Here is a 24,775-nt window from a genome sequence, read left to right on the forward strand (position 1 = left end):
GAGGACATGTGTGTAAAGGGAGTGGTTGAAAAGTTGACGAGTAATAGAGACGAATAAAAAACATTGTCATATGTTTCCGACCCCTCTTAAGTGGGATAAGGGAAAGGAGTTGATATATATGCATTTAAGTATGTGCCATTTTAAATAAAAGCTAGCCACTCACCATAAATTCACGTGCACGTGAATTTGTGGTGAATAACTACCAGTAACAGTAGGACATCCGATAAAACCAGGTGCTGATCTTCTTCTTTAATAAAGGCGTTTCCGTTGTGTAAAGTTGTTGATCGTTCTGGATCAATCCTGCGGTGTAGTCCACGCTGGATTCCATTTGCTCCAGAAGCTTAGCAGACCGCTCAGATCGCCCATAGTCTCATTGAGAGTAGCTGAGAAACCAATGTAGGCTCCGCTTTGGACTTGTATCCCTTTCAAATGCACCAAGAATTCTGTCGTTTTTTGGGGGAGACGAGGTAAACTCAGACATAATATTATAAAGGCGGAAGTTTGTGTGAAAGTTTGTCCTTTCCGTAGCGGCTACTGAAGCGATTTGGCTGTAATTTGGATTATAAATAGATTTTACTCTGGATTAACTACATAACATAACTAACATAGTCTACCTTTAATCCCGGGAAAATCCATGATTTCCGCGAGATTTGTGAAACTGAACTCTTGTTGCGCTCTCCGTTGCAAATAACGAACTCACGCGACGGAATCGCTAGTTAATGGATATATCCTGTGTCCTTACACTACACACAATTATACATTTCAATCGTAATGCACACACGTGTAATTTTAACAAAATGAAACATCAATTCTATAGAGGCAGTTAGAATAAACACATTAGATCGTGATCATATACTTTTGACAGTGGAGTAACGTCTAGCGAGGCAGGTCTTATGGTAATTGGTCTGAGGTTGACAATGATGAATTATAATCATTTGTTGGCAAGTACTGGCCCTGAAGATCTGGTTCATGATGAGACGTGTTCCAGCCTCCCGCAGGACGTGATGTGGACGGACCCGCCCGTGGTGTGCCAGTGGCAGGAACCCAGGAAGCTCTGGACTTCCAACTACGTCAACGACTACAAGTATAATGAGGACAAGCTGACTGTGCAGTTCAGGACTGGGGTGCTATGTGAGTGAGAATTTCGTGCTGAAAGGGTTGTAGCAGTTACAACCTTTTTAGAACGAAAACATTTTTTTTTTCTTTTACACGGCTTACAGTAGACTGAATCGTAAGCAATCATATCCTAACGCTAGCCACTTGACTCCTAAATGGACGACCGGTCGCCCATCGTATCCGTTACGTGACATATAAAAAAATATAAAATAAACTAAGGGCAATAGGCGAGCACAGTATCATGCTCCGCGCGAAGGAATATAAAGATTTTTTAAATAACTCACACCGGTAGATTAAAACCGCATTCCCTGACTGTCGGCTTCTTCAACGCAGACTGGCTTTTCGATAAAATACTCGCGAGCAGCGAATGGCTAAAGTACCGGGATCGCAGAAATACCTAATGAAGCATTTATATCCCGTATATTACGTTAACTAGCGGACGTACACGTGAAATTTAGTTTTTCACAAATCCTGGGCGAACCTTCAGTTCCATTTCAGTTCATTCCAAAGTCCCATTAAAAGCGTTCAAGCCATTCTAGAGATTAGCCCAGACAAGCAGACAAACAAATATTTTTTAAAAAGTTTGGTAATGTTTTAGTATCGAGTAAATAACTATAAGTAGGTACATGAGAATGACAGAGTTATTACGAAATCACAGACAGGCACTTCAAATTTATTTATATGTACCTATTGATGATATGCCCAAAAACTTATCGATCTAGTTCCTCCTTTATACCTTTTATCATAAAACTGCCAGACCACGCAATAATCTGTAGTCATATGCAGCGTTAAGCATTCTTAGGAACTTTGTCCCGAATGTAATTATGCCTTTCCTCTTTCCGTTTTTGCTACTTTAAATATCGTGGGTATCTTCAAGTTAAGAGACAAGCGTGTTCCGTCGTAGGCTGCATCTTTACTTATCATTAGGTTAAGAGCGCTGGTCTATACTATGTAAAAAAATAATGAAGGATTTCTCCATTGGTTTACATATTAGGGCCAATCGGCATCGCGACTCTGCGGTATGGAAATATGCCGTACCAAGGATGGGACATGAAGCCAGACCCTGCCGGGTAAATATAATTACATTCATATACAAATATATTTTATTATTCAGTATACGTAGGTATTTATTAATTAATAACCATTAGATATACCTACGGATATTAAGAAAATGCAAATTTATTACTGGGGCAAAGATCATCAAGTTAAACTTATGAATTGAAATATTACAATCTTGATTTAGTTTTTATCCCAGCAGCACCCTGGATATATTAAAAGTTCTGATATATCATAGTACCTACCTAAAAATACACGTGGCTGTGTCGGCGAAGAATTTAATTTTAAATACCTACTGTGCTTTTATTTTTTAGTTAATTTACCTATAGCCTGCCTGACTTTAAAGAGCCAAACTTTGTGCAGAAGTCTGTTTTTTTATAACTCAAAGGGTTTCCACATGTTACAAGTCGCGGGCATATGGTAGTTTTTCTATATAAAGGCTCGCTCTCTGTACTCTCTGAGAAACTCAGACGGTGCGTGTGACGTCACAGCAAAGGCGTCATAGTCACGGTCAATAAAACGGATCTGACACAGTTTGAAATGTTGTGGGTGCATCAGTACCTACAACGCTGATATTCTGCCTGTATTTATGAGAAACTCATACCACTCATACGGCGCGTGTCGTGACGTCACAGCAAAGGCGTCATAGTGACGGTGACGGGCGTGTGCGTGACGGTGACGTGGGTGTGCGTGGGCAACAAGGTGCAGCTCAAGTGGATCGCCAACGCCACCACCAGCGCGCTCAAGGAACATTTCAACAAGCCCTACAGCGTCAAGAAAATGGTTCAGGTAATAGCCCTTCAATATACTTTAGTTTACGATGTAGGTAAACTAGATAGTGGTAGACCACTTGTCTAGCTTGAGAAATTCTATTTCATCCCTCTTTTATCTATACGTACCTACGCTACGTATGTTCGCTTTTTATTAAAACGCTTTTAATAGCTTTACTTGTGTGTAAGAAAATCTTGAAATCTTAATTTGACCCATTCCCCGGTCTTCGATTGATTTTGCACACGCTCTGAATTCTAATGACAATATATGTCTAGCTAAGAAGCGTCATTACAAATCCAATATGGCGGCCTTCCCAAGATGGCAGATTGGCTGTTTGAAATCCGCCCCCATGAATTATGGATATTAAATGAAAGGGTTTGCTGTCAGGAATATGAAAAACAAACATCCTTTTTTTTATTCTTTACAAGTTAGCCCTTGACTACAATCACACCTGATGGTAAGTGATGATGGAGTCTAAGATGGAAGCGGGCTAACATGTTAGGAGGAGGAGGGAGGATAAATATCCAAACACCTATTTCGGTTTCTACACGACATCGTACCGGAACGCTAAATCGCTTGGCGGTACGTCTTTGTCGGTAGATACATACAAACTTTCGCGTTTATAATATTAGTAAGTAAGATATAAAATAATTGCGTTCTAAGTACCTACTTAAATATTTTAAGATAATGCGCGAGGCCGCTTGCGATTTCTTCCCGGACTTCGACGCCCACAGCTACATAGAAGCCAGCTGTCCGAAGGAGTGGGTGATGGAGAGACACAACTACCACGCCATGGCGTTTCTCTCCAGAGCGTACAACTTTCAATGGAGCAGGTAACCCATGTCACGTATGTTACGAGAGGTAATTAAACAGAGAAGCGTTGACAATTATTTAAAAGTACCTACATAATGAATCTGAGGAATTTCGGAAGACAAAAGTTGTCGAATAGCGTGTGTTGCCAGTGATGACCTACGGTTTCAAGACTTGGTCGCTAACTATGGGGCTCATAAGAAGGCTCAGAGTCACACAGCGGGCGATGGTACGAGCTATGTTCGGAGTATCTCTGCGTGATCGAGTCATAAATGAAGAGATCCGCAGTAGAACCAAAGCTGCTGACATAGCTCAGCGAGTCGCGAAGCTGAAGTATAAATGAGTAGGCCACATAATTCGATCAGCCGATGAACGTAGGGGTCTCAAGGTGCTGGATCGGTCGACCCCCACTTGGTCCGCCGCCGAGACGTCCACCGAGGATATCAAGCGGGATACTGGCGGCTCGAAACCATTGTGCTTGAAGGCCTATGCCCTGCAGTGGACGTCTATCGGCTGATAATGATGATAATGATGATGATGATGTTGATGATGACCTCCATGTTCAAGAAACTAGACCCCATCTGTGCATAGGCGTGGAATTGAGAGCCTTGCGTGTAAGACTTAAGAGTTGATTTACAGGTGGAACGTCGGGGCTGGAAGCCGAAATATCATCATGCAAATACGTGAAGCAGTTGATAAGAAAAGAGAGGTAAGAAAAGAGACATCACTCACAAGATCAACATACAGATATGATTGATTCTTTCTTTATTACACACTAGCAGACGCCGTCCAGTTTCACCCGCGTGACATAGCTCAGCGAGTCGCGAAGTTGAAGTGGCAATGGGCAGGCCACATAGTTCGAAGAGCCGATGGACGTTGAGGTACCAAGGTGCTGGAATAGCGACCCCGCACCGGAAAGCGCAGTGTTGGTCGACCGCCCACTAGCAAGAAGCCGCTGGATGCTAACGGCTCGAGACCGTAGTGCTTGGAGGTCTATGCCAAAGAAGCCTATGTCCAGCAGTGGACGTCCATCGGCTGATAATGATGATGAAAGCTTAGACAACAAAATATTTAATATATTTTAAAGAATATATGTATTTACAAGAAATAGGTACTCGCCAGCTTTTTAACCTATGGGCAAAGTAGGTACTATAAGTACGCTGGCCCTCTCGATGGTAAGTCTTAATCTTTGGACCAAATAGACGCATGTACCTGATGCATGGATCAATTTATCAGACATAAAAGCAATAAATGAATTGATTTGACGTTTATTTTTAATCGATTAATCATCTATTTTATTCCCCAGGCGAAGTTCCAACTTCTCCAAGTGACGCCGCAGCGCGCATCAATTCTGCGATGCATTGAACTATCGCAAGAATTCAATATGGAACCAATAGTTGGATTACAGGTAAAGTCATCTTGATCTTTATCATAAATCATTTTAGACATGATATACCTACGCATCACGAAATGTCTCGAAACGAGAGAGAAATGTTGACCAATAGTATTAGTCAGAAATATTGTTTTTTTTCGTTGATGATTTTTATATACATAAATAATATAATAAATAGTCCACCAACTCAAAATATAAACGATCTATTTAAAAAAAAAATACCACCTTTTTGAATTAAATACATTACATACAATTTTTTACAGATGTACCTAACTGAAAAAATTCAGGCTTTTCAACCTCTTTTTCACCCCTTCTGATTATATTATCGGGACAAAAAGTATCCTTTTTCGTATTATGGTCTCAAATCGTGCTTCATTTGAATGCATTGAGTAGTTTTAGCGTGATGCCCGGTCAACAAAAACACGGACAGACGGACTCCAACAATGAATTTCAAAATATCTTCAATGTACAGAATTTAACCTGTTACAGTTTTATAATATAGATTGACACACATAGATTGCAAAGTCTTCCTTTTAGTTTTGCCGTAAAAAGTTACCTTTACGTTTGCTTCTTTCCAGTTTTATCCGGACCTCTTCACATTGAACATGTCTTATGGTTCGGTGGACGCACGGCGAGCCACCTTCGACATGAAATACAGACTCGTCGAGACAGTCTTCGATTTACTGCAGGAGTTAAAAGTGTGTAGCTACTCGTGAATTTAAGAAAATCAAAAATAAAAACTGACAACGCACCAAATATTGTCTTTGTATGGTAAATTATAATATTTTTTGCACGTTACAATGTTCTACTCGTAGGTATCATTAATAAAACAATGAAATGTCATTAAATGAATTTCTCTCAGGGGTGCCACAAGGTAGTATATTAGGACCGGTAATGTATCTCCTATTCACTGCTGACCTGCCAACACACGTTGATACGACGATTGCAAATTTCGCGGACGATACAGCTATTTTATCGGTACACGAGGATTCCTATTAGTAGACGGAACCTGTCTGCTCAAATCACCACAAAAATACCTAAAATACCTACACAACTGAAAGACTCATTGTGATGTGACACAGATTGTCAAGTGATTGTGAGTACTATATTTTATTCAGTGAAAACAGGGGCGTCGGCTAGTACTACTTGTACTGTACAATGTAAATGTAGAGTAAAAAACTAGAGTTTCTTTAAAATTTTATTGATCACAATATCACGTTTCTAATATATCAATATTATTCTGACGCTATTTCTCTCTATTTATTCTCACTTTTAAAAAGCTTTCATACTTAAGTTAGTAGCAATTTATTTGGAAACCTCTTTGAAATTTATTTTAATATTAATAAAAGATTTATATAGTCGTGGAATAATAATTATTTTTGCACTAATTACTAACCTATTTTTTTTGATGTGTCGAATTTAATCAACTTTACTTTTGTATAGCAAAGTATGTCTATAAATTCTTAGGAATATATTATATTCACTACTAACTTAAGTTTAAATGCATTAACATTTGCACAAAACAAAATGTACCTAAATAACAAAAAACATAATAAAGAATTTTGAGCAATATTTTTTTAATAAACGGCCAACAAATAAATATATCGTTTTATTATCTTTTAAATTAAGTGGTTTGTTAAGTTCTTACTTAGATGAAGAGTAATAATATAATTAAAAGAATAATAAATTGCTGTCTAACCCTTCATAGCTAAGTAAAATAGTGATTAAAATATTTAGTATAAATAATCATAAAATATACTTATTTTATTTCTCGAAGCCGTACTTATCCTAAGTGAATCATTTTTTGATGCGTTGCGGTAAACGGTTGTATTGATGATCTATACACCACATACAACTACTTGGAGGCGTTTTAAATATCTATAGATATTCTATTTTATGATAAAGGTATTGGCTTTGTTTGTCTATGTATGTCTGTGTTCAAGCGTATTTGTATGTGAGAATCTTTTTAACTGGATGGAGATGAAATGGGATAGAAAGGGCGTGTGGATTTTCATCCTACTTCTAACAAGTTAGCACTTCCATCTTAGATTGCATCATCACTTACCATCAGGTGAGATTGTCAAGGGCTAACATGTAGAGAATAAAAAAAACACCAACGCGCTGTACACCTTACTAACATAACCAAATCATCATAAAGTAGAACATATACACTAGTACGTGGGCGCGATAACAACTAACAGGAGAAGAGTTATTTATTTTTACTTACACAAAAGAAGTTTCTGTAAATCTCATTCTCTCCTTCCATCTCTTACCCGCAACTGTAGTGCTATTCTGCAGTGTGAGATTTGTATTCTTCTTTAAGTATATTCAGTGGCGTAGCATGCCTGTATCAAATTTAGTGGGGGGTCCCAAACGAAGGGTAACGAATTCTTACACAAAAAATGCTCTTTTAAAATAAATATGACAGAGACTTCCTATTATCTATGATGTTTCCATTTTGAGTACACGTTTAACGCAGGAAAAAAACGGTTTTCTTTTTTACTTTCGTCATTTCTACAGTTTTTTATGATTTTTCAGCAGCAGAAAATCAGCAGAGATTGTGCATTACACTTTACTAATTTTTGGTTTCACATCTCAAGGGGCCCTATATTCCGCGGGCCCCGTATCATTGATGTGGGTGATACGGCGGTAGCTACGCCCCTGGCTTATCTCTCTATCTTCAGTATTATGTTAAACTGAAAGCTTATGTTATCCTTCTCCTTCCCTCTCTTACCCGCAGCTGTAGTACTATTCTGTTATGTTTTAAGCCTCTACAGTGTGAAGCTTGAAATTCTATACATCTCTCTTTCTATAGTACTATGTTAAACAGAGATAGACACAAATTGGAAACTCACACTGTCGTGATAAAAACATCTTTACAGAATAAGTGCTACTAAGCCGCGTCCAATAAATTGCCGATATAACAAAAGTTGTAACTTAATTCACACTCATTATACTTAAATTTGTAATACACTTAATTAAGCACAACATTCACAACGTTCAAAAACACAACTACAACCTTCAATATAAATACTTTTTTTCATGGAAACGTCAATATCACCATTATCGTGATCATCATTATCGTGATCATCACTAACTGATGTAAATACATCATCATATTGAAGATTATATCGTTATGTTACATCTAATCTTAATATCCACTATTATAACTATAACACACAAACTATATTCAATTTTGGATGTCCAAGTACTTGAGAGATTCATAAGTGAAAAACCCAGTGGCGTAAGTATTCCTATATGTATAACTAAAAATAAATTTAAAGACCGGCTATGAATTTACGCCAGTACAAAACCAATGTCAGCCACTGACGATCAAGTAAGCCTACATGCCTGCAGCACTAACTTCACATCACGACCAACACTTTTCGTTCTATTCCCTTTAGTTTTCTAAAGTTTAAACCTATAATTTCATTATACTGAGTCAAAACCTAAGTATATAGATTTAGCTTAGACGGTTGTTGGACATCCAAAACATACAAATTGGACATACATTATGAATACACAATCTAAATACATCAACTTTAAAAGTATTTATTATCTGAAATTACGCGCCAAACATTCTTATTAGGAGTTCATCATTTTACCACAACTAGAGAATGAGATTGAATTTTTTATCTTTTGTTATCTTTTTTAAGCAATACCTTTTTGTTAATAACTAAAGACAAATAAAACAACTCGTCGATTAATATTTCCACTAACAATTATTTTTCGGAAGGGAATGACAAGACTTAAACAAGGCTTCTAATATCATTTTAACCGTCTTAAAAAAAGGTTCTCAATAGGTCTGTCTCTTTTTACAGTGAATAACCAAAAAATGTATATACTTTTAGTCCAAAATATCTGTTCCATAAAAAACTGACTACAGAAAATAAGTTGTCTAAGTGTATAGAATTTATTTATTCTTAAAAATGAAAACCATCAAAATTTTATCATATTTTTAGTATTCCATTATTTTTAATGTTGCTAGTTCACATGAATTCCCAATAAGTATTTTCCGACACTAATTCTGTGATAAATGGATTTTATTTGTAGCCGAAAAAGTTTTCAAAAGTTGCTCCTTTAAACTTACATCTATATATCACTTATGAGATTAAGTAACAGTCTAACATTACAGTATATATGGCTTAAAAGGCGTCGATAGGTGTTTTCATCGTTCAAGGGCCTATCACTTATAATAATTAATTAATTACCCAATTCTAACCCCTTTTTAAATAATACGAGATTGCACAAAATCATTAGGTGTTAACAATGTTACTGATAAACAATTAACCAGAGTAGGCAAGAATAGTCAACTATTTTCTCCATAAATCTCTTGCAATATGGTCCAGCCATATCTATAACTAGCTCCCTTTCCCGTGGGAATACGAGGATAATACATAGCCCTTCCTTCCTCGATAAATGGGCTATCTAACACTGAAAGAATTTTTCAAATCGGACCAGTAGTTACTTAGAGATTAGCGCGTTCAACCAAACAAACCAACGAACTCTTCAGCTTTATGTAGTACAGATTTTAATGTCATAATTCAAAACTGTAGCTACTATCACCTTGAGACCAACCAACCATAAAGCGGGAAATAATTGAAAAGACAAGTGTGTACACAAACACATGTGCACTCTCTACTTCTTCACTTTCAAAATTCGATGAGACAGTACACCGACATACACATTAAAGGATTGACGGATTTGTGTGCTATTGGAGGATGATACTGACAAGTTCCAGTCAAATTTCATTCTGTCAAAGTCAATCAATTCTGAAGTTCATTTGGTGTAGTGCTAAGATGACAGATCCATTTTTATCACAATTCCAAGGCCAAACGGACGTCCAAAAATTCACAAATTATATTATTAAGAATTTTTGGGACTAGAAAGAACCCAGGAATCTTTTTTTGTTAATCTGACACAATACCAGTGACCAATCAAGTAGCAAAAGTACGATCTGATGAAAATTCCTTTAAACAATTATTTTTTTATATCACTTTCCTCAAAAGTAAATTACTTACATAAAAAAAAATCCCTTACCTCCCTTACCATTGGAACAACGTGTCACTAATTTTGAATGTCTCAAAGATTTAATACAAAAATGTTTCAATTGTTATTTCTCAAAGGACGAATCTGTTTTAATTTTGTTAATTGACCATCGAATTTAATATCGACGTCGCAGTCACTCAGCGGATGCGAAACAGCTGAAGTTATATCATTCTCCTTTTTGTCATCCCTATCATTGGGACTAAGTGGTGTTACAAAACCACTGTCATTGAATTTTGTATCTTTTACCTTTAGATTAGTGTTTAGATTCAAAGAAAGACTTTTCTTGCTTTGGAATATGCTCAAGTCGTCCAAGTATGATTTAGGTGACAAGGTAGGCGATATTTTATCGTCCAACTTCTTTAAATTCTCATCAAAATCATGTTTCAATTGTTGTTCAAACAACCTCTCTTGTCGAATTTGTTCGTGGGTATTTGCAAAGAAGCCAGAAGTCTTTTTCCCCAAATCTCGTATGGATTCGTTTGCGATACTTTCTATACGCAAACTGTCCCTTCTGGTGGTTTCAGTTTTCTCTTCCAACACTTTTAATGGGACGTGTTTGCTCGATATCAGTCCTGAATGGACTGATTGGGACTTCTTCATCATAAAATGCTTTCGGTCTTCAATGCTCTTCTCTTTGTTCACAGCGTTTAAGATATCTTCTTTGGATACTTTGGTAAATAGATTGGGAGTGCTCGCTCCTTGTTTGTAATTCTTTTTGGGTTCATCTTCGTCTTCGTTTGAAGTGAATTTAGTGATTATTTTAGAGCCAAACGATAATCTTTTGCTGTAGTTCTGTACGATTTTCTTTATCTCGTGCGGTAGATCTTGTTTCTGATGGATCATGATGTACCGACTTAATAAGTTGAGGTGTTGTTCCATTACTTTGTTGTGAGATTCTAGACGAGTTTGTGTTTTCTCGTAGTTTTCAACTGCATCCATAGCAGACTGCAACAAAAAAATATTAAGAGACTTATTCGTAATAGAAAATTAACTATTTTTAGTAACAAATGTGAAACATTATTGATTTTATTAGTCTTCATTTGGTGCCAACTAATCCATATTTTTTTTAAAAAGAACATATTTACTCATGTCTATAAACACGACCAAACTTCTTTTTCTTCCAACTAAGCGAAGAATTGATGCAACACTAGCACAACTAAACAAATAGATCCTAGCATTGTCCTATTTGAGTCCAGTCCATTAATCGTGGGACTATAGATATATATACTTACATCTAGTTCTGTTTTCATTCTATTAGTATCTTCTAGAAGCAGCCTGTTTTGCTCCGTCAGTGTAGCAAGGCGTGGCATCTCTTCTCTCAGCACACTGTACTCCACCTCGTATTCTGTTAGTTGACGACCAATGTCTAGTTTTGCAACCTAAATAAACATAGTAATAGTATTAGTAGAAACATAATTTGCAATAAGTACTTATTTCTACCACCAAGTGTAATTACAGAGTTGTAATTACACTTGGTGGTAGGTACATGTCCACCATTTTGGTCTTTATTATCAACCCATTTATTACCATTAATTACCAATATGTCATCTACCTAATATAAGATATCCATCAGTAGGCACTGGATGACATTTGTTACATAGAATCTCAATTTCGCATATATGTCAAAGATAATGAATTAGCCTGCTGGAGATACTATACCATGAAGATAGGTTTAAAACTGGATTTTAACTGCCCAAAATAGGCAGGATTGGAAAATGTTAGTACCAATAAGGTAGAAAATAGAGAATAAATGATAAAGAAGATAAGAGTTAAAACTCACCGTCTTCATGACCTTGTCATAGATAACTCTGTCCATGTCTGGCAGCTTGTGCTTCAGATACTCGGCCGCCTCCTCGCAACTTTCACACAGCATCAGCCCGTCCTTGTGTGCGGACAGCAGCGCTAGAGATACCGCGAATACCACATTGAACGACTCCAGGAATATCAGATCTGTGGGAGAGAAAACACCATTAATGTATGGACCATTATTTTCAAGAAAACACGTAATACTATCCCCAACAAATAGCTGTATGTTATCCATTTACCAGATAACTTCTCCTACACGCACAAGCAAGAACCAACTCCTCGCTACGGTGTCTCCTATAATGTCCGGTCTACACGACAAAGTTAAAACTGTTCAAACAGACTGGTCAGTCGATTTATGCCGTTTTATCGTTTTTACTAAAGTTGGTACCGATTTTTATGGTAGGTGGAACCATCATTCGATGAATCGATATCACAGTTTGCACAGTTTTATCGCAGCGTGTGAATAAAAATCTAAGCTAATCATTCAGTTTGTACTTTTCTTGGAAATTACTGTAGGCGGACTTTGAAAGAGATATTGATTTTATTGTAGAAAACTTCGTGCATTCGTGTTGCGAACAATCTTTCATGAAGACTTATTGCTTTCCTCACCACCGTATTACTTTTTTGTATATGCGGACTAACAGGAAAAAACTAAAATCAGGAACTATACGCCTGGTGATAACCAGTCATGCTAAAGGTACTCAAACTCACCAAACACTCTGGAGACGAATCCCAGGGGGAACTGGCTGGTGAACAGCGTCAACATCCAGGGCGCCGCGTACAGCGCCGGCGAGATGTCCAGCGACTCCAGCTTGGCGTGCAGTTCTGGCTCGTGGTCGCGCAGGAGGCGAGACAGTTGGTACAACTGCAAGAGTGGATTAGCCTGGATTCATTGTCTCGAATGTCAGTACCTATTCTATCGCATAAAAGTACTCGTAAACAGATAAGAATGTGATGGTGGTGACATACATCTCAAAGTATGATAAAATAAAGTATATAAATGTCTTTGCTACCTGAACTTGTAAGGCGCTCATGTCCGGTAAATATTGCTTTCTAATGCCGCGTCGGAACATCAAATGCCGAAGAAGTATGAAAGCTTCCGCTTCGTCCATCTAGAAAAATAGTAAAGAAAATCTTTTTAAAGTTCAATCGACTTGTGTGACATTAAAAAGCGAAAAGTAGCATTTCTATGTGCTATCTTCTAATCGTTTAGAACTAAAAACGGAAGCATCTAGAAATAAACTTACATGTAACAGCAATATTCCTGCCACGAAGCTGAGACCCTGACAGTACCCTACGTCAGGGTCAAGTAGAGAATACGCCTTGAGGATATTGTACAGGGCAAGCTGTCCGGGACCCAACGCTGACGCAAAGTATGAGTGTTTTGGAAAAGTACGCCCTGGAACATAATATAAAGAATGTCTTAGAAAACAAATAGCTATGACATTTGTTTACACTACGAGTAATGATTGATGGATTATGTGAGAGCCTGGATATTCACGAATATTCTTTTCTTGCTAAGGTACGAAAGAGAGGGTGATATGTGGTCAAATGTAAACAATCATCTTTTGGCGCGCGTATCTTAGACCCACTGCTTGATATTATGTAGAAAATCGTCGTCTATACGAACAGCAATACTCTTTTGGAATACGTCCTACAACACTATGCTTTATGCCTACTAAGCCCGCACAACCCCTTATAAGAAGGCTCAGAATCAATCGTTGGATAATGGAGCGAAATATGCTTCGTACATCTCTGCGTGATCGAATCAGAAATGAGGAGATCCGCAGAAGAATCAAAGTCACCGACATAGCTCAATAAGTCGCGAAGCAAAGCACATAGTTCTACGTGCCGATGAACGTCAGGGTCACAATGTTCTGGGACGACCCCTAGAAAACGCAGTATTTTTTAAACCACCCCTGGGTGGGCCGATGACATCAAACGTGTAATGTAGAGCCGCGGTTTGCAAGTCCTTACCAGAAGCTAATGTCTAGCAGTGGATGCCCATCGGCTGACAATGATGATGATGACTCTATAAGGTGCTCTTACCTAAATCTATAAGAATAGCGTGCTGGTGTTTCGTCAGGCCGGACAACAACGTCTTGTAGGGCGTGTTGTAGTCGGGGAAGTCGTCGAGGTGCGGCGGCGGGATGCGCAGACACGCTTGCTCCGCCAGGAAGCGCCACACTGCGCCGCGAGACATGCGAGGTACACCTGGGAATTATAACTTATTATAAGAGATCGACCACTCTCAGACCTCCTTAATGCACCCCTATCGCAAAAATTGTTCTTAGCGGAAGTCTACTAACTAGAAACTACTTTGCTGTTAAATTTCGACCTTGTACATCAAGCTATTTTCGATATTTAGTAATGAGTGACCTATCGCTTGTTTAATTACTTATACATCCATTTAATTAGTAGAAAATCAACCAGGGCCTCTACTATAGTCGGACTCGTTATTATTCTGTCAACTCTGAAGAAGACAGAAGCATGTTTAAAAATTTTCAGCCTAAAGTTGAAAAATCGGTAATTTTTGACTTTCAAAATTAACAAAATCATGGTTAGATCAATGAAATATGTCATCGGCTTTCAAAAAGCGCGTGTAGGCTCTCCTTCATAATCTTTAAAAATAAATATCTCTGGTAAAGAATAACTTTGATATTTTCGAGTAAATAGAAAAATAAAAGATATGTGTTTGATTAATTTTGTTTCTACATAAAATATATAATTTGCGTGTAGCAAAAGTAATCTTACTATAAATTATAAAGCTGAAGAGTCTGTTTGGTTGAACGCGCTAATCTCGGAAACTACTGGTCCGATTTAAAAAATTCTTTCGGTGTTAGGTAGCCTATTTATCAAGGAAGGCTATAGGCTATATATTATCCCCGTATTCTAACGGGAACAAGAACCACGCGGGTGAAACCGCGGAGGCGTCTACTAGTCTTACTGTAAATGAAACTCACCTTGTCTAACAGCTTGTGTCAACATGTGCCTGTCAACCTTAGCGACGGGTTGCGAGGGGTCCCTTGACAGCAGCGCGTCCCACATGACCCCAGTGTCGCCGGACCCCAGCTCGGTGTACTCTAGCTTTATACGCCTCACTGCTGACGATTCCTCCCGCTCTGCAAGATAATCTGCATATCAGTATGTGAAGGGATAACTTAGGATTTGATTTTAGAATTTTCAGGAAGATTTGGGAATACTTTTTTGTTAAATAATAGCAGACACGCCCTTTCTTATTAAATGTGACTAATTTTCCATTTTCCTCTCTATTTAATCGTGTCAATAGTCTTTCCTGAAATGGGTTGTGGGTAAGAGAATTACCCTAATGGAACGGAATCGGAGTCCAGAATCCTGGACTTAAGTGAGGCGCCCTGATCATGGACCAACTATAAGTCAAAATTTTTAACTTCAAAATCATGTACCATAACAATTCTCGATAGATTTAACTCCTAAAAAAGTATGAATATTAACATGATGACATATTGTTACATAAGAAAAAATGCCAAGTTACCTTTCAATTTAGCATTTTCTCTTTCCATCCTAACCAGCAATATGGTCTGGTCTATGGCCATCTTCCATAGTTCCCTCAATTGTTCCTTGGACCGCTTGCCCGGCGATGACACCGGGTGTCCAAGTAAGTCAGTTTTATTCAAATCACCTGGAAACGAACAAGAAAGGTTTTACTTAGTAAATTAATACCTATAACTAGCTGGCGTTCGTTTAAATTTGGCGATACGCTGTCGCGTATTCAATAACAGACATATCTCATCAAGATCCATAAAAAAACGGCTGTGGAATGTATTTCTTGGACAGTGACTTAACCAAAGGCATTCTTTGGGCAACACTGTATGATGCTTGTAGTACGCTTGTATCTTCATCTATATCATCCTGGTTTCATCATCATCTTATCATCACCCTTGGATTATCTCCTTTACAACAAAAAAAGAATCATCAATCGTGTCTTAAACATCGAAGTTATCCACATAACAAAAAATATATACCTACTGTCGAATTAAGAAACCTTCTTTTTTGATATCGGTTAAAAAGAACCACGAGAGAAAATAAGCAAAGTGACCTGACCTTCAGGATCAATAGCCGGTGTATGTATGACCTTCTCGTAAATGGCTTGTCGCCACGTGGCGTCGGTTTCAGTGCCGCTTTCCGTCATTGCTGGCCGAGAGTCGCTCACTTTCAGGAAACTATGAAAAATATTAATGAATGATGTAACGCAGCAAACTCAATATTTTTGGTCGCGTCAATATGATATATCCCTCAGTACCTACTTACTTATACCTTCCGAATGATCCCGAAAACATGCGAAACGCGGGACGCCAGAGGGGTAAGAACCCGATCGTTAAAATCGAAGTAGAGTCCAATTCAGTGCGCCTGCGACCGCTCTAAACGCTATCCGCGCATTCGTGAGGTTTAATGCTCCGAACTTGTATTCAATTGTACCTACCTATATCAAGAGCTGTGATAGCCTAGTGGATATACCTCTGCCTCCGATTCTGTAGGGTGTGGGTTCGAATCCGGTCCGGTGCGTGCACCTCCAACTTTTCAGTTGTGTGCATTTTAAAAAATTAAATGTCACGTGTCTCAAACGGCGAAGGAACAACATCGTGAGGAAAAACCTGCATACCAGAGAATTTTCTTAATTCTCTGCGTGTGTGAAGTATGCCAATCCGCTTTGGGCCAGCGTGGTGGACTATTGGCCTAATCCCTCTCATTCTGAGAGGAGACTTAAGCTCAGCAGTGAGCCGATTATGGGTTGATAACGACGACCTATATCAATGTACGAATGTTGAGTGTCATTAGTAAATCGACCATGTCCCATCAAAAGTTGTTTAATTTACAATAATATCTCGTAAGGGTGAGTGCTCGTGGAAGGGGGTCCCCTTACAATAATTAAAATTAATTACTGCTGGATATAGCCCTTTTGTATGGACTTCCAAACGCCACGGTCTCGAGCCGCTAGCCTCCAAAGGCTTGATGCAACCCTGCACAGGGGTTGACCAACACTGCACTTTCCGGTGTGGGGTCGTCATTCCAGCACGTTGGGATGAGCACTGGGAATTTCCAATGGATCTACAATCTTTGTGCCTTGCCCTGACCGTTGCCACTTCAACTTTGCGACTCGAGCTATGTCGGTGTAACTTTGGTTTTTCTGTACATCTCTGATGTTTCTGGTTCGATCACGCAGAGATACACCAAGCATTTCTCGGTCCATCGCGTGTTGAGTAATTTTGAGCCTACCTATGAACCGAGAGTTAGCGACCAAGTCTCCGAACCGTAAGTTCTCTCTGCCATCCTACAAAACTACCATATAAAATGCACTTTAAATTTTATACAAGCAAATCCCACTTACATGTCCATCATAGGAGAGTTGGCCGAAGTTGTGTCATCTTTAATTTCTTCAACCACTTCATCAAATGACACATTGTTGTTTATTTTTGGAGTGGACGGTTGATCTGGAAAAGTAGACATTGCATTGGTTGAGTTTAGAGGAAAAATAAGTAAGAGCTTTTGTATATGTAAATGTTTAGATATCCCTATAGGAGGCCTATATCCAGTACTGTACGTCCATCCGCTGATAATGAAGATGTAGATTATTAATTGCAACTGACTTATGGTTTTCCTATGCTAAGCCGCATTTTAATTAACTTTGTCACTCGACACAAAAATCACATGTCGATGACGCCTGACGTTCCAAGCGACATTAACGGGTTGCGCAACATGTTGCTAGTAAATGCTCGAATGAGTCATATGTCGCGAGACATTGTTCCACAACTTTTGCAGGGACAACTATGTAATTGTCGAGCGATAAGCATCTGCGAGATGTCGCCTAATGAAAATGCGCCTGTAGGATTAGTCAGGGATCCCTAGAACATTTTGTAGCTGTTTTTTTTACTGTTGCTTAATAAATACTTATACAATTCAACAGCCACATTGTCCTACAAATTGCGTGGTACATTATCTCGCGCCGACACTCTGAAATTTTCATTTCCTGGTAACTCAGTTAGCTATCAGAATTTTCGTCAATAAAAAAGTTGGTCGTCTCATCGAGATGAAGCTACTCACGAAAAATTAGCTTGTTAGTAATCAGGTGTACAAAAGTACAAAATGTTCTATGGATCCCTGACTATTACGTACTGATTTGATAGATACTCACTGTCGTCGTAGCCCGGAGTCATAGACTTGCCGCGCACCCTGTCGGGGGTGAGCAGCTCCCCGCTGTTGTCGTCAGAGGACGCCGTCTCCAGCACCAGCGGCGGCAGGACCGGCGAGTGCTCCTGAAACATAACAATAACTAAACAACAAGGTACTTAGAGTAAAAGAAAATCTTGTCTAAAATCTACTAGTAATACCTATTATTTGAAAAACATTAAGATTGATTGTGTATTAAGTCGGTTTACGGACGAAAATTTTAAGTAATTTTAAGTATCATATTAAGAAGACATTGATGAACAATTGCATTTGGTTTGAAGTGAATTATTATCGCGTTAATGCGCGATGCGTTCTCACTTGCAAGTTTAGGTGGAACATGACAATCAGTCATGTCTTTTCGTGTGTACAGCCTACGATCATCGATATCACGTCGAAAGAAAATTTTGGGATTTTTATACTAAATATGCCCTGAAATCAAATAATTACCTTTTTAACAGATGTGTGGAGAACATCATCTTTGCTCTGTCGTCGTTTCAGCAAGTGGTCGAAGCCGCTTGAGAGCGAACGCTTGGCTTTCATAAATATAGTGCTCCCTCCCAAGTACTGGTTGAGGAATTCTGACCTAAAAATCAATAACAAATTAAACAATTTACATCATAGTTATTTTTAGTCGCCTTAGTCAGACAGACTAACAGTGGAATTCATAGCAGGGGCACCTCCAGGGGACCATTCATACGTTGAGTGTCGAATTCTCAAACGCCTAAAAGTTTAATTTCAACATTCAGCGGGTGACGATCACCTGGGGGTGCCCCCACAACGTCTATGGATTCCACTGTTAGTGTTCCTTATTCATTCGATAATCCTCTACTTCATCTGTTAATATAAACTACGCCATCTGCTAAGTATAACCTATAAATATTTTTTTTTATAAGAAACTTACCTATTCTCAGCAGTGTCGTGAACATGTCTCAGCTGCTTGGATTCACAATGCGCACGAAGTAGCATCATCAGAAATGCGTTGTGTTCACTCACCTGCAAATATAAATCCACACTTATGTTATAATCGCGAAAGTGACTTCATTTGTTACACTGTCACGGCATTAAACCGGTTCTAAAAGTTCTTCTACCAATGGAAAGCTGCATAATCAACATAGGCTATATAGGAAACGGAAACTGCGTAGGTTGTGCGCAACTAATTTATTAATACCTTAAATATTACGAACGAATTTTATCAATTACTTGTTTTTGGGCCTAACTGGCGCAAGATTGGCTTAAGGCAAAGACAGTGTTGTCAGCTGTTAATATTAGGATGAAATGCATTCAAGCAAAGCTAATAATTATGCTATTCCAGGCCATAATCGGCCGTTCAGCCGTTTTAGCGTGATTAGGAAACATCCATCCAAAGTTTCATTTATAATATTAGTTAGATTCTATTAATTTACCTCATAAATATGATTAGTCCCTCCTTGGTATTTCGTGATAATTAGCTCTTGTTCATCCTCGGGTAGTTGCTCTATGCGACGAAGAATGAAAGCGTGTGTTTTCTTTTCATTTAAACCTGTAACAGCGAACTTTTTAAAGCTCACATTATAATATAAAATAGATAAATTATTTACTACTTTATTGAAACAAACTTTACAAAGCAAACTTTACAAAACAAGCAAAAATTACTGAGTTAAGTTTCTAATATTAAAAACTTAATTTGGTATACATTATCATTAGCGATAAGGCCGCCAATTGTACATTAGTTTTTAAGTTAATTTCTTGCTTGTTATTATTCTTTTTGGTGTACAATAAAGTATATTTCATTCATTCATTATACAGTAAAATTTCTGTGATTCAAAAAATTTTATTCATCAATAAAGTGTTTTTTTACAAAATGAATAACTTCACAAACGCGTATTAGTTAAGATTATTTGGTTCCTGTATTGGTCCTTGGTGAACTCCAACATTATTTTTAACATACCCTTCCATTTAAACATTTTGTTTTTTACCTCCTTACCTCAATAAAATAAGTAAATAAAGTATTGTACCTTCAATATCATGGCAAAGTCTGTGGTACCATAACATCGGGCAGTGCTCACAGGTCATGTTGGGAGATTTGTCTCTCGATTTCTTTAACAATTCCGCGTGAGCCACGAAAGCTTGTTTGATTGCTGTAACCAATTATAATTCTTATTTTACTAATAATTATATTACTTGAATAATATGCTTTATTTTACATTGGAGCTAATGTTTTTTTGGCTTAATTTCACTAACTTATACTCTGCACCCAAACAATAAGAATATTGTAAATAAGCTAGCTAGCATATAACATAAGTCTGCAACAGTATTAGAGTTAGATTTCCAACCTAGACTTAAGAAATTCAAAAAAATTAAAATTCATTTATTTCAATTAGGCTTATTTTACAAGCACTGTTGCAACATCAAGTTATGTCATGATAAGAGTGAAGTTATCCAAATCAAATCAATGAAACAAAGTATTCTAAAAATAGTTTGCAACTGTAGTAAAATATTGATGTAGCAAATCTTCTGGTTCACAGTACAAAGAATAATGTAACAGCTCTTGTAATTTAAAGAACAGATATAGAATACCTTACCATTAACGACCTCAGTGGCAATAGAGTCACTCTCGCATTTGAACACGTAGCACGCGTAGCTATCATTGGTCTCCCTGCACACGAAGCCGAAGTGCTCCTTATTGATCCTGCCGAGAACGCAGCTCGCAACGTCTTTGAACGCTCTATGTAGAAGGATCTGCTTCCTATCGGGGCTGATAAGACGAAGTTCGGATCTACCAACCTAGAAGCGCAACAACACATGCAATGAATGTATGTATTTTGCGCTTATCTAAAAGAATTTTATATGTCTTGCAAATTTATATTAAAAAGACATGCAATGGATGTAAGTGTTATGCGCTTATCTAAAAGGATTTTTTAAAATGTTTGACAAATTGATCCATGCAAAAGGTAACCCAAGAGCTGGCGCCTATTTGGCACAAAAGATATGCCATGCAATCCAGAGAATTAAAAGGGCCAGCGAATTGGATACCCTACAATTAGGTGAATAATTAGATAAGGTGTATTTCTTGTAAATATTTTATTTCAAATTGAAATTTAATGTTTCGTAAATATTTATAAACTTAATTGATCCAATAAATTTGGGGCAAGTTGAATATAAAAAAGAGAAAACATACGCAATCGCAATTTTAACGTTACAAAAACGTAAGAAACGAACGCTACACAAAATTGTCTTTCTTTCTTTCTGATAAATCACTTTTAATAGTATTTATCAATCTTAAATAAATTACCTGAAACAACATTGTCCTATTTTGTTCTCCAATTAAATGTGCTAAGGGTGTCTTTAGATTCAGAGTACCAATAGATGCAGACCTGTCTCGCATAAATGGTTTATTTTCAGTCATGACCAGTGTCTTCTCTTTATTTGATTTTATTTCTTCAAAGTTCATTTTAGCTGTTTTTGATTTTAACGCGTTAGGAGTCCCTTGCAATTTACTATCTCCAACAACCTGGTTGTTTATGTCTTCTTTTAACGAACATGGTAAACTAGGGTCTATTTTTGTTTTACTTTTTTCATTTACGGTCTCATTTTTTATTCCAATAGGAATGTTAAGTAATGGATCAATAACTGTTTCAATATTTTCTGTAAATAGATTAATATTATTTCTATCTTTAATATTTGGAATGGAATCATTATTACTCTGTAAATTTATTAAATTAGCTGTATGTACTGGAGTAATATTTTGTGACTTAGATATACGAGAATGGTCATCATGTTTTTCTTCATCCTCATTGACAGTGCCTAAGTTTGGTAAATTACTTTTTGGTACATTAATTACTAATATTGACGGCTCTAAAGGCACTGGGTTTTTATTGTTTTTATCCATACGCTGCTTACTGAACGTATCAAAATCTTTATCCACCTCATTATTTTCTAGTTTGGTAACATTGTCAACACTCTTCCAAGAATTATTTTTATCGGGTTCTAAAGGTGTTGTGCTTGGTATAAGATTATTATTATTGTTCTGCATAAATTTTTCTATTGCTTTCGTGTGCGGGGCCTTTGTGTTATCTCCAGAATCTATACTATCTTGGGAACCCTGAAAATACAAAACATTAATAAGTTTAAAAATCATACTTTTAACTTTACTACGTCGCATATATACTTGAAAGACTGAAATAGTAATTCAAAAATGTTCTTTTGAAAAACTCAACAATTTCAGTCAAATATTTTTTATTACAATTACGCTATGTAATTACATTATGAAATTTAGAAATATGTAGTACAAGCCGACGCCAGCGACTTCGTCCGCATGAAACTCGATGTAAACTTTCAATTACCCCTATCCTACCCCTACTCTACCCCTAGCCTACCCCTACCTTGCTTTTCTGGTTGATTTTTTACACCTTGTGTCCGAAAAACTCAAATATCTTACGGAATCCTATTTTTTTCCAAAATAAAATTTAGCCTATGTTACTTGTGGATAATGTAGCTTTCGAATGGTGAAAGAATTTTTAAAATCGGTCCAGTAGTTTTTTAGCCTATTCATTACAATCAAACAAACAAACAAACAAACAAACAAATATACAAACAAAATTTTCCTCTTTATAATATTAGTATAGATTATGCATACCGCTGAAGAAGGCAATAAGCTGTGTCGTCTCAAATTCTTCACTTTCTCCGCCTCATGCTGTGCAAATTTTATTAGAGCGTCATCAATCAGAGACTCTGGAACTTTTCTCTGTGATATTCGCACCTTCCCTATGTACAGAACCTGAAAGGACCAATAATTATTTAACACTATTATTGACCAAAATACAAACTACTCATAATATCTACCTAATTTACAAATATTGAAACATAAACATATTAATAAGAAAAGTAAGAATTTTAACAGTAACTGCGCTCTTTATTACAGAGCTCATCCGGGGAAGTACTGCAGTCATGATTAATTTTGTCAACAAGCAGAATTGCTGTATCCAGTCTGAACTGTATGATCGTAAAAATAGAGTATTGCTATACCACGTGTTCTAGCATATCCGGCAAAGTGCTCTCTTATAGGCGATTGATTTAACTAAACATTAAGACCTCTAGCCATGTTACGTATGGATCTCCTTTTACAAACGCTAACCGATGAGAGCCGTGATAGCTTAGTGACAGTGAATATGACCACTGTCTTCGATTCGGAGGGCGTAGTTTTAGTTCTGTAAATCCGCATTGGAACAGCTTGGTGGACTACGTATTAGCCCTTCGAAAACTAAAAAAATATGGAAATGACAAGATCCACGTGAACTACCGATAACGAATATCATTTCCGTTGACGGAGTACGAAATTGACCACTGATTAGCGTGCCGTTATCCGTCAAAAGTTATTCAAATTGGACATCGATTTTAACGTGATTTTCATATCACAACACCATGCCATATGACAACTTGTCACGACCTATATAGTCAACAAAAACGGCCATGTATCTAAGCACCAAAAATCAAATCGCCTTGTCTCATTTCTTTACAGAGTCCATGCATAAGATGTTCTCTTTTTTTGAGAGAATACGACGAAAGATATGATGGCGCTATTACATTCTCTGTCTACGGTCACTCCCAAATTTGTTTCAATTTTGGAAGCGTTAACGTTTGTAGAAAAAGAAACAATATGTAACATGCCTAGAGTCTCAGGAGGGCTACCTAATTGTTACGTCAACTATTAAAAGATTGTTACCTCAAAAAAATGCGAGTCTGAAGGTGATAAATCAGCGCAAAGCGATGTCAATGCTGAAGCGTTACTCACGCTTCGCACCAACCCAGACGCTTCATTACCTCTGGAAATTACAAATATTATTGCCGTGTTTTCATATGAAGCTTTAAGGAGATAGCAAAAGAAGATATTATTAATAGAACCACTAATTCATCGTTCAATCTCAAAACTACAATTGGACAATGCGACGAGTTCAAAGTAGAAATAGCTACTAAAATTTTTTTTTTTTATTCTTTACAAGTTAGCCCACTCGACTACAATCTCACCTGCCGGGCTAGCATGGGCAAGGGATAAAATTTTTATCCACCCATTATATCCACTGACTAAGGATATAAATCCACTCGTCATAGCATGGCCACAAGGGAAAGACAAATTAATCCCCGATTGACATTACGCGTGGAGATCTTTTCCTCGACTATGGCATATGGAGTGGATAAAATGATATACTTTGGGACTTTTGACATTTAAACGCGATAAATTTATCCCTGTGAAGTTGATGTGGGGATAAAACTTTACTTAAAAAAACAATTATGTCTCGCATGTTTTGGTCTTTAACAATTGCTTCGCAATATGGGGTAGGGTAGGGGTAAGGTAGGGGTGGGGTAGGGGTGGGGTAGGGGTGGAGTAGGGTAGGGGTGGGGTAGGGGTGGTGTAGGGGTGGAGTAGGGGGGTGGGGGGTGGGGGAGGGTTGGTGTAGGGGTGGGGGAGGGGAAGGGGGGGAAGGGGGGGGGGGTAGGGTTGGGGTAGGGGTAGGGGTGGGGTAGGGGGGTAGGGTTGGGGGAGGGGGGAGGGGGGTTAGGGGCGGGGTGGGGGTGGGGTGGGGTTGGGGT

General features: G+C 37.8%; 2 protein-coding genes across 4 annotated transcripts in view; one reads left to right on the plus strand and one right to left on the minus strand.

Annotated features, from left to right (window-relative positions):
• LOC112045114 (dynein axonemal intermediate chain 7-like) overlaps positions 1-6,537 on the plus strand; it is a 37,935-nt gene extending 31,398 nt beyond the window's left edge. The window contains exons 19-25 of the mRNA XM_052882846.1: positions 989-1,131; positions 2,111-2,186; positions 2,808-2,961; positions 3,628-3,776; positions 4,393-4,462; positions 5,060-5,161; positions 5,725-6,537. Coding sequence (XP_052738806.1) covers positions 989-1,131; positions 2,111-2,186; positions 2,808-2,961; positions 3,628-3,776; positions 4,393-4,462; positions 5,060-5,161; positions 5,725-5,862 — 832 coding nt within the window. The 3' untranslated portion in view covers positions 5,863-6,537. The remainder of the gene's footprint in view (positions 1-988; positions 1,132-2,110; positions 2,187-2,807; positions 2,962-3,627; positions 3,777-4,392; positions 4,463-5,059; positions 5,162-5,724) is intronic.
• Positions 6,332-24,775, minus strand: part of LOC112045112 (TBC1 domain family member 1) — a 62,274-nt gene continuing 43,830 nt past the window's right edge. For all 3 annotated transcript variants that reach the window (XM_024081188.2, XM_024081189.2, XM_024081190.2), the window contains 20 exons: positions 23,910-24,009; positions 22,824-22,964; positions 21,480-22,289; positions 20,770-20,971; positions 20,203-20,325; positions 19,612-19,727; positions 19,110-19,201; positions 18,656-18,791; positions 18,174-18,294; positions 17,370-17,472; positions 16,085-16,203; positions 15,516-15,662; positions 14,965-15,123; positions 14,051-14,215; positions 13,249-13,400; positions 13,015-13,113; positions 12,713-12,866; positions 11,976-12,145; positions 11,428-11,574; positions 6,332-11,140 (listed from right to left, as the gene is read on the minus strand). In XM_024081188.2, the coding sequence (XP_023936956.2) occupies positions 10,253-11,140; positions 11,428-11,574; positions 11,976-12,145; positions 12,713-12,866; positions 13,015-13,113; positions 13,249-13,400; positions 14,051-14,215; positions 14,965-15,123; positions 15,516-15,662; positions 16,085-16,203; positions 17,370-17,472; positions 18,174-18,294; positions 18,656-18,791; positions 19,110-19,201; positions 19,612-19,727; positions 20,203-20,325; positions 20,770-20,971; positions 21,480-22,289; positions 22,824-22,964; positions 23,910-24,009 (4,144 nt within the window). In that variant the 3' untranslated portion in view covers positions 6,332-10,252. The remainder of the gene's footprint in view (positions 11,141-11,427; positions 11,575-11,975; positions 12,146-12,712; positions 12,867-13,014; positions 13,114-13,248; positions 13,401-14,050; positions 14,216-14,964; positions 15,124-15,515; positions 15,663-16,084; positions 16,204-17,369; positions 17,473-18,173; positions 18,295-18,655; positions 18,792-19,109; positions 19,202-19,611; positions 19,728-20,202; positions 20,326-20,769; positions 20,972-21,479; positions 22,290-22,823; positions 22,965-23,909; positions 24,010-24,775) is intronic.

The sequence above is a fragment of the Bicyclus anynana genome, chromosome 8 (assembly GCF_947172395.1).
Source record: "Bicyclus anynana chromosome 8, ilBicAnyn1.1, whole genome shotgun sequence".
NCBI classification, from domain to species: domain Eukaryota; kingdom Metazoa; phylum Arthropoda; class Insecta; order Lepidoptera; family Nymphalidae; genus Bicyclus; species Bicyclus anynana.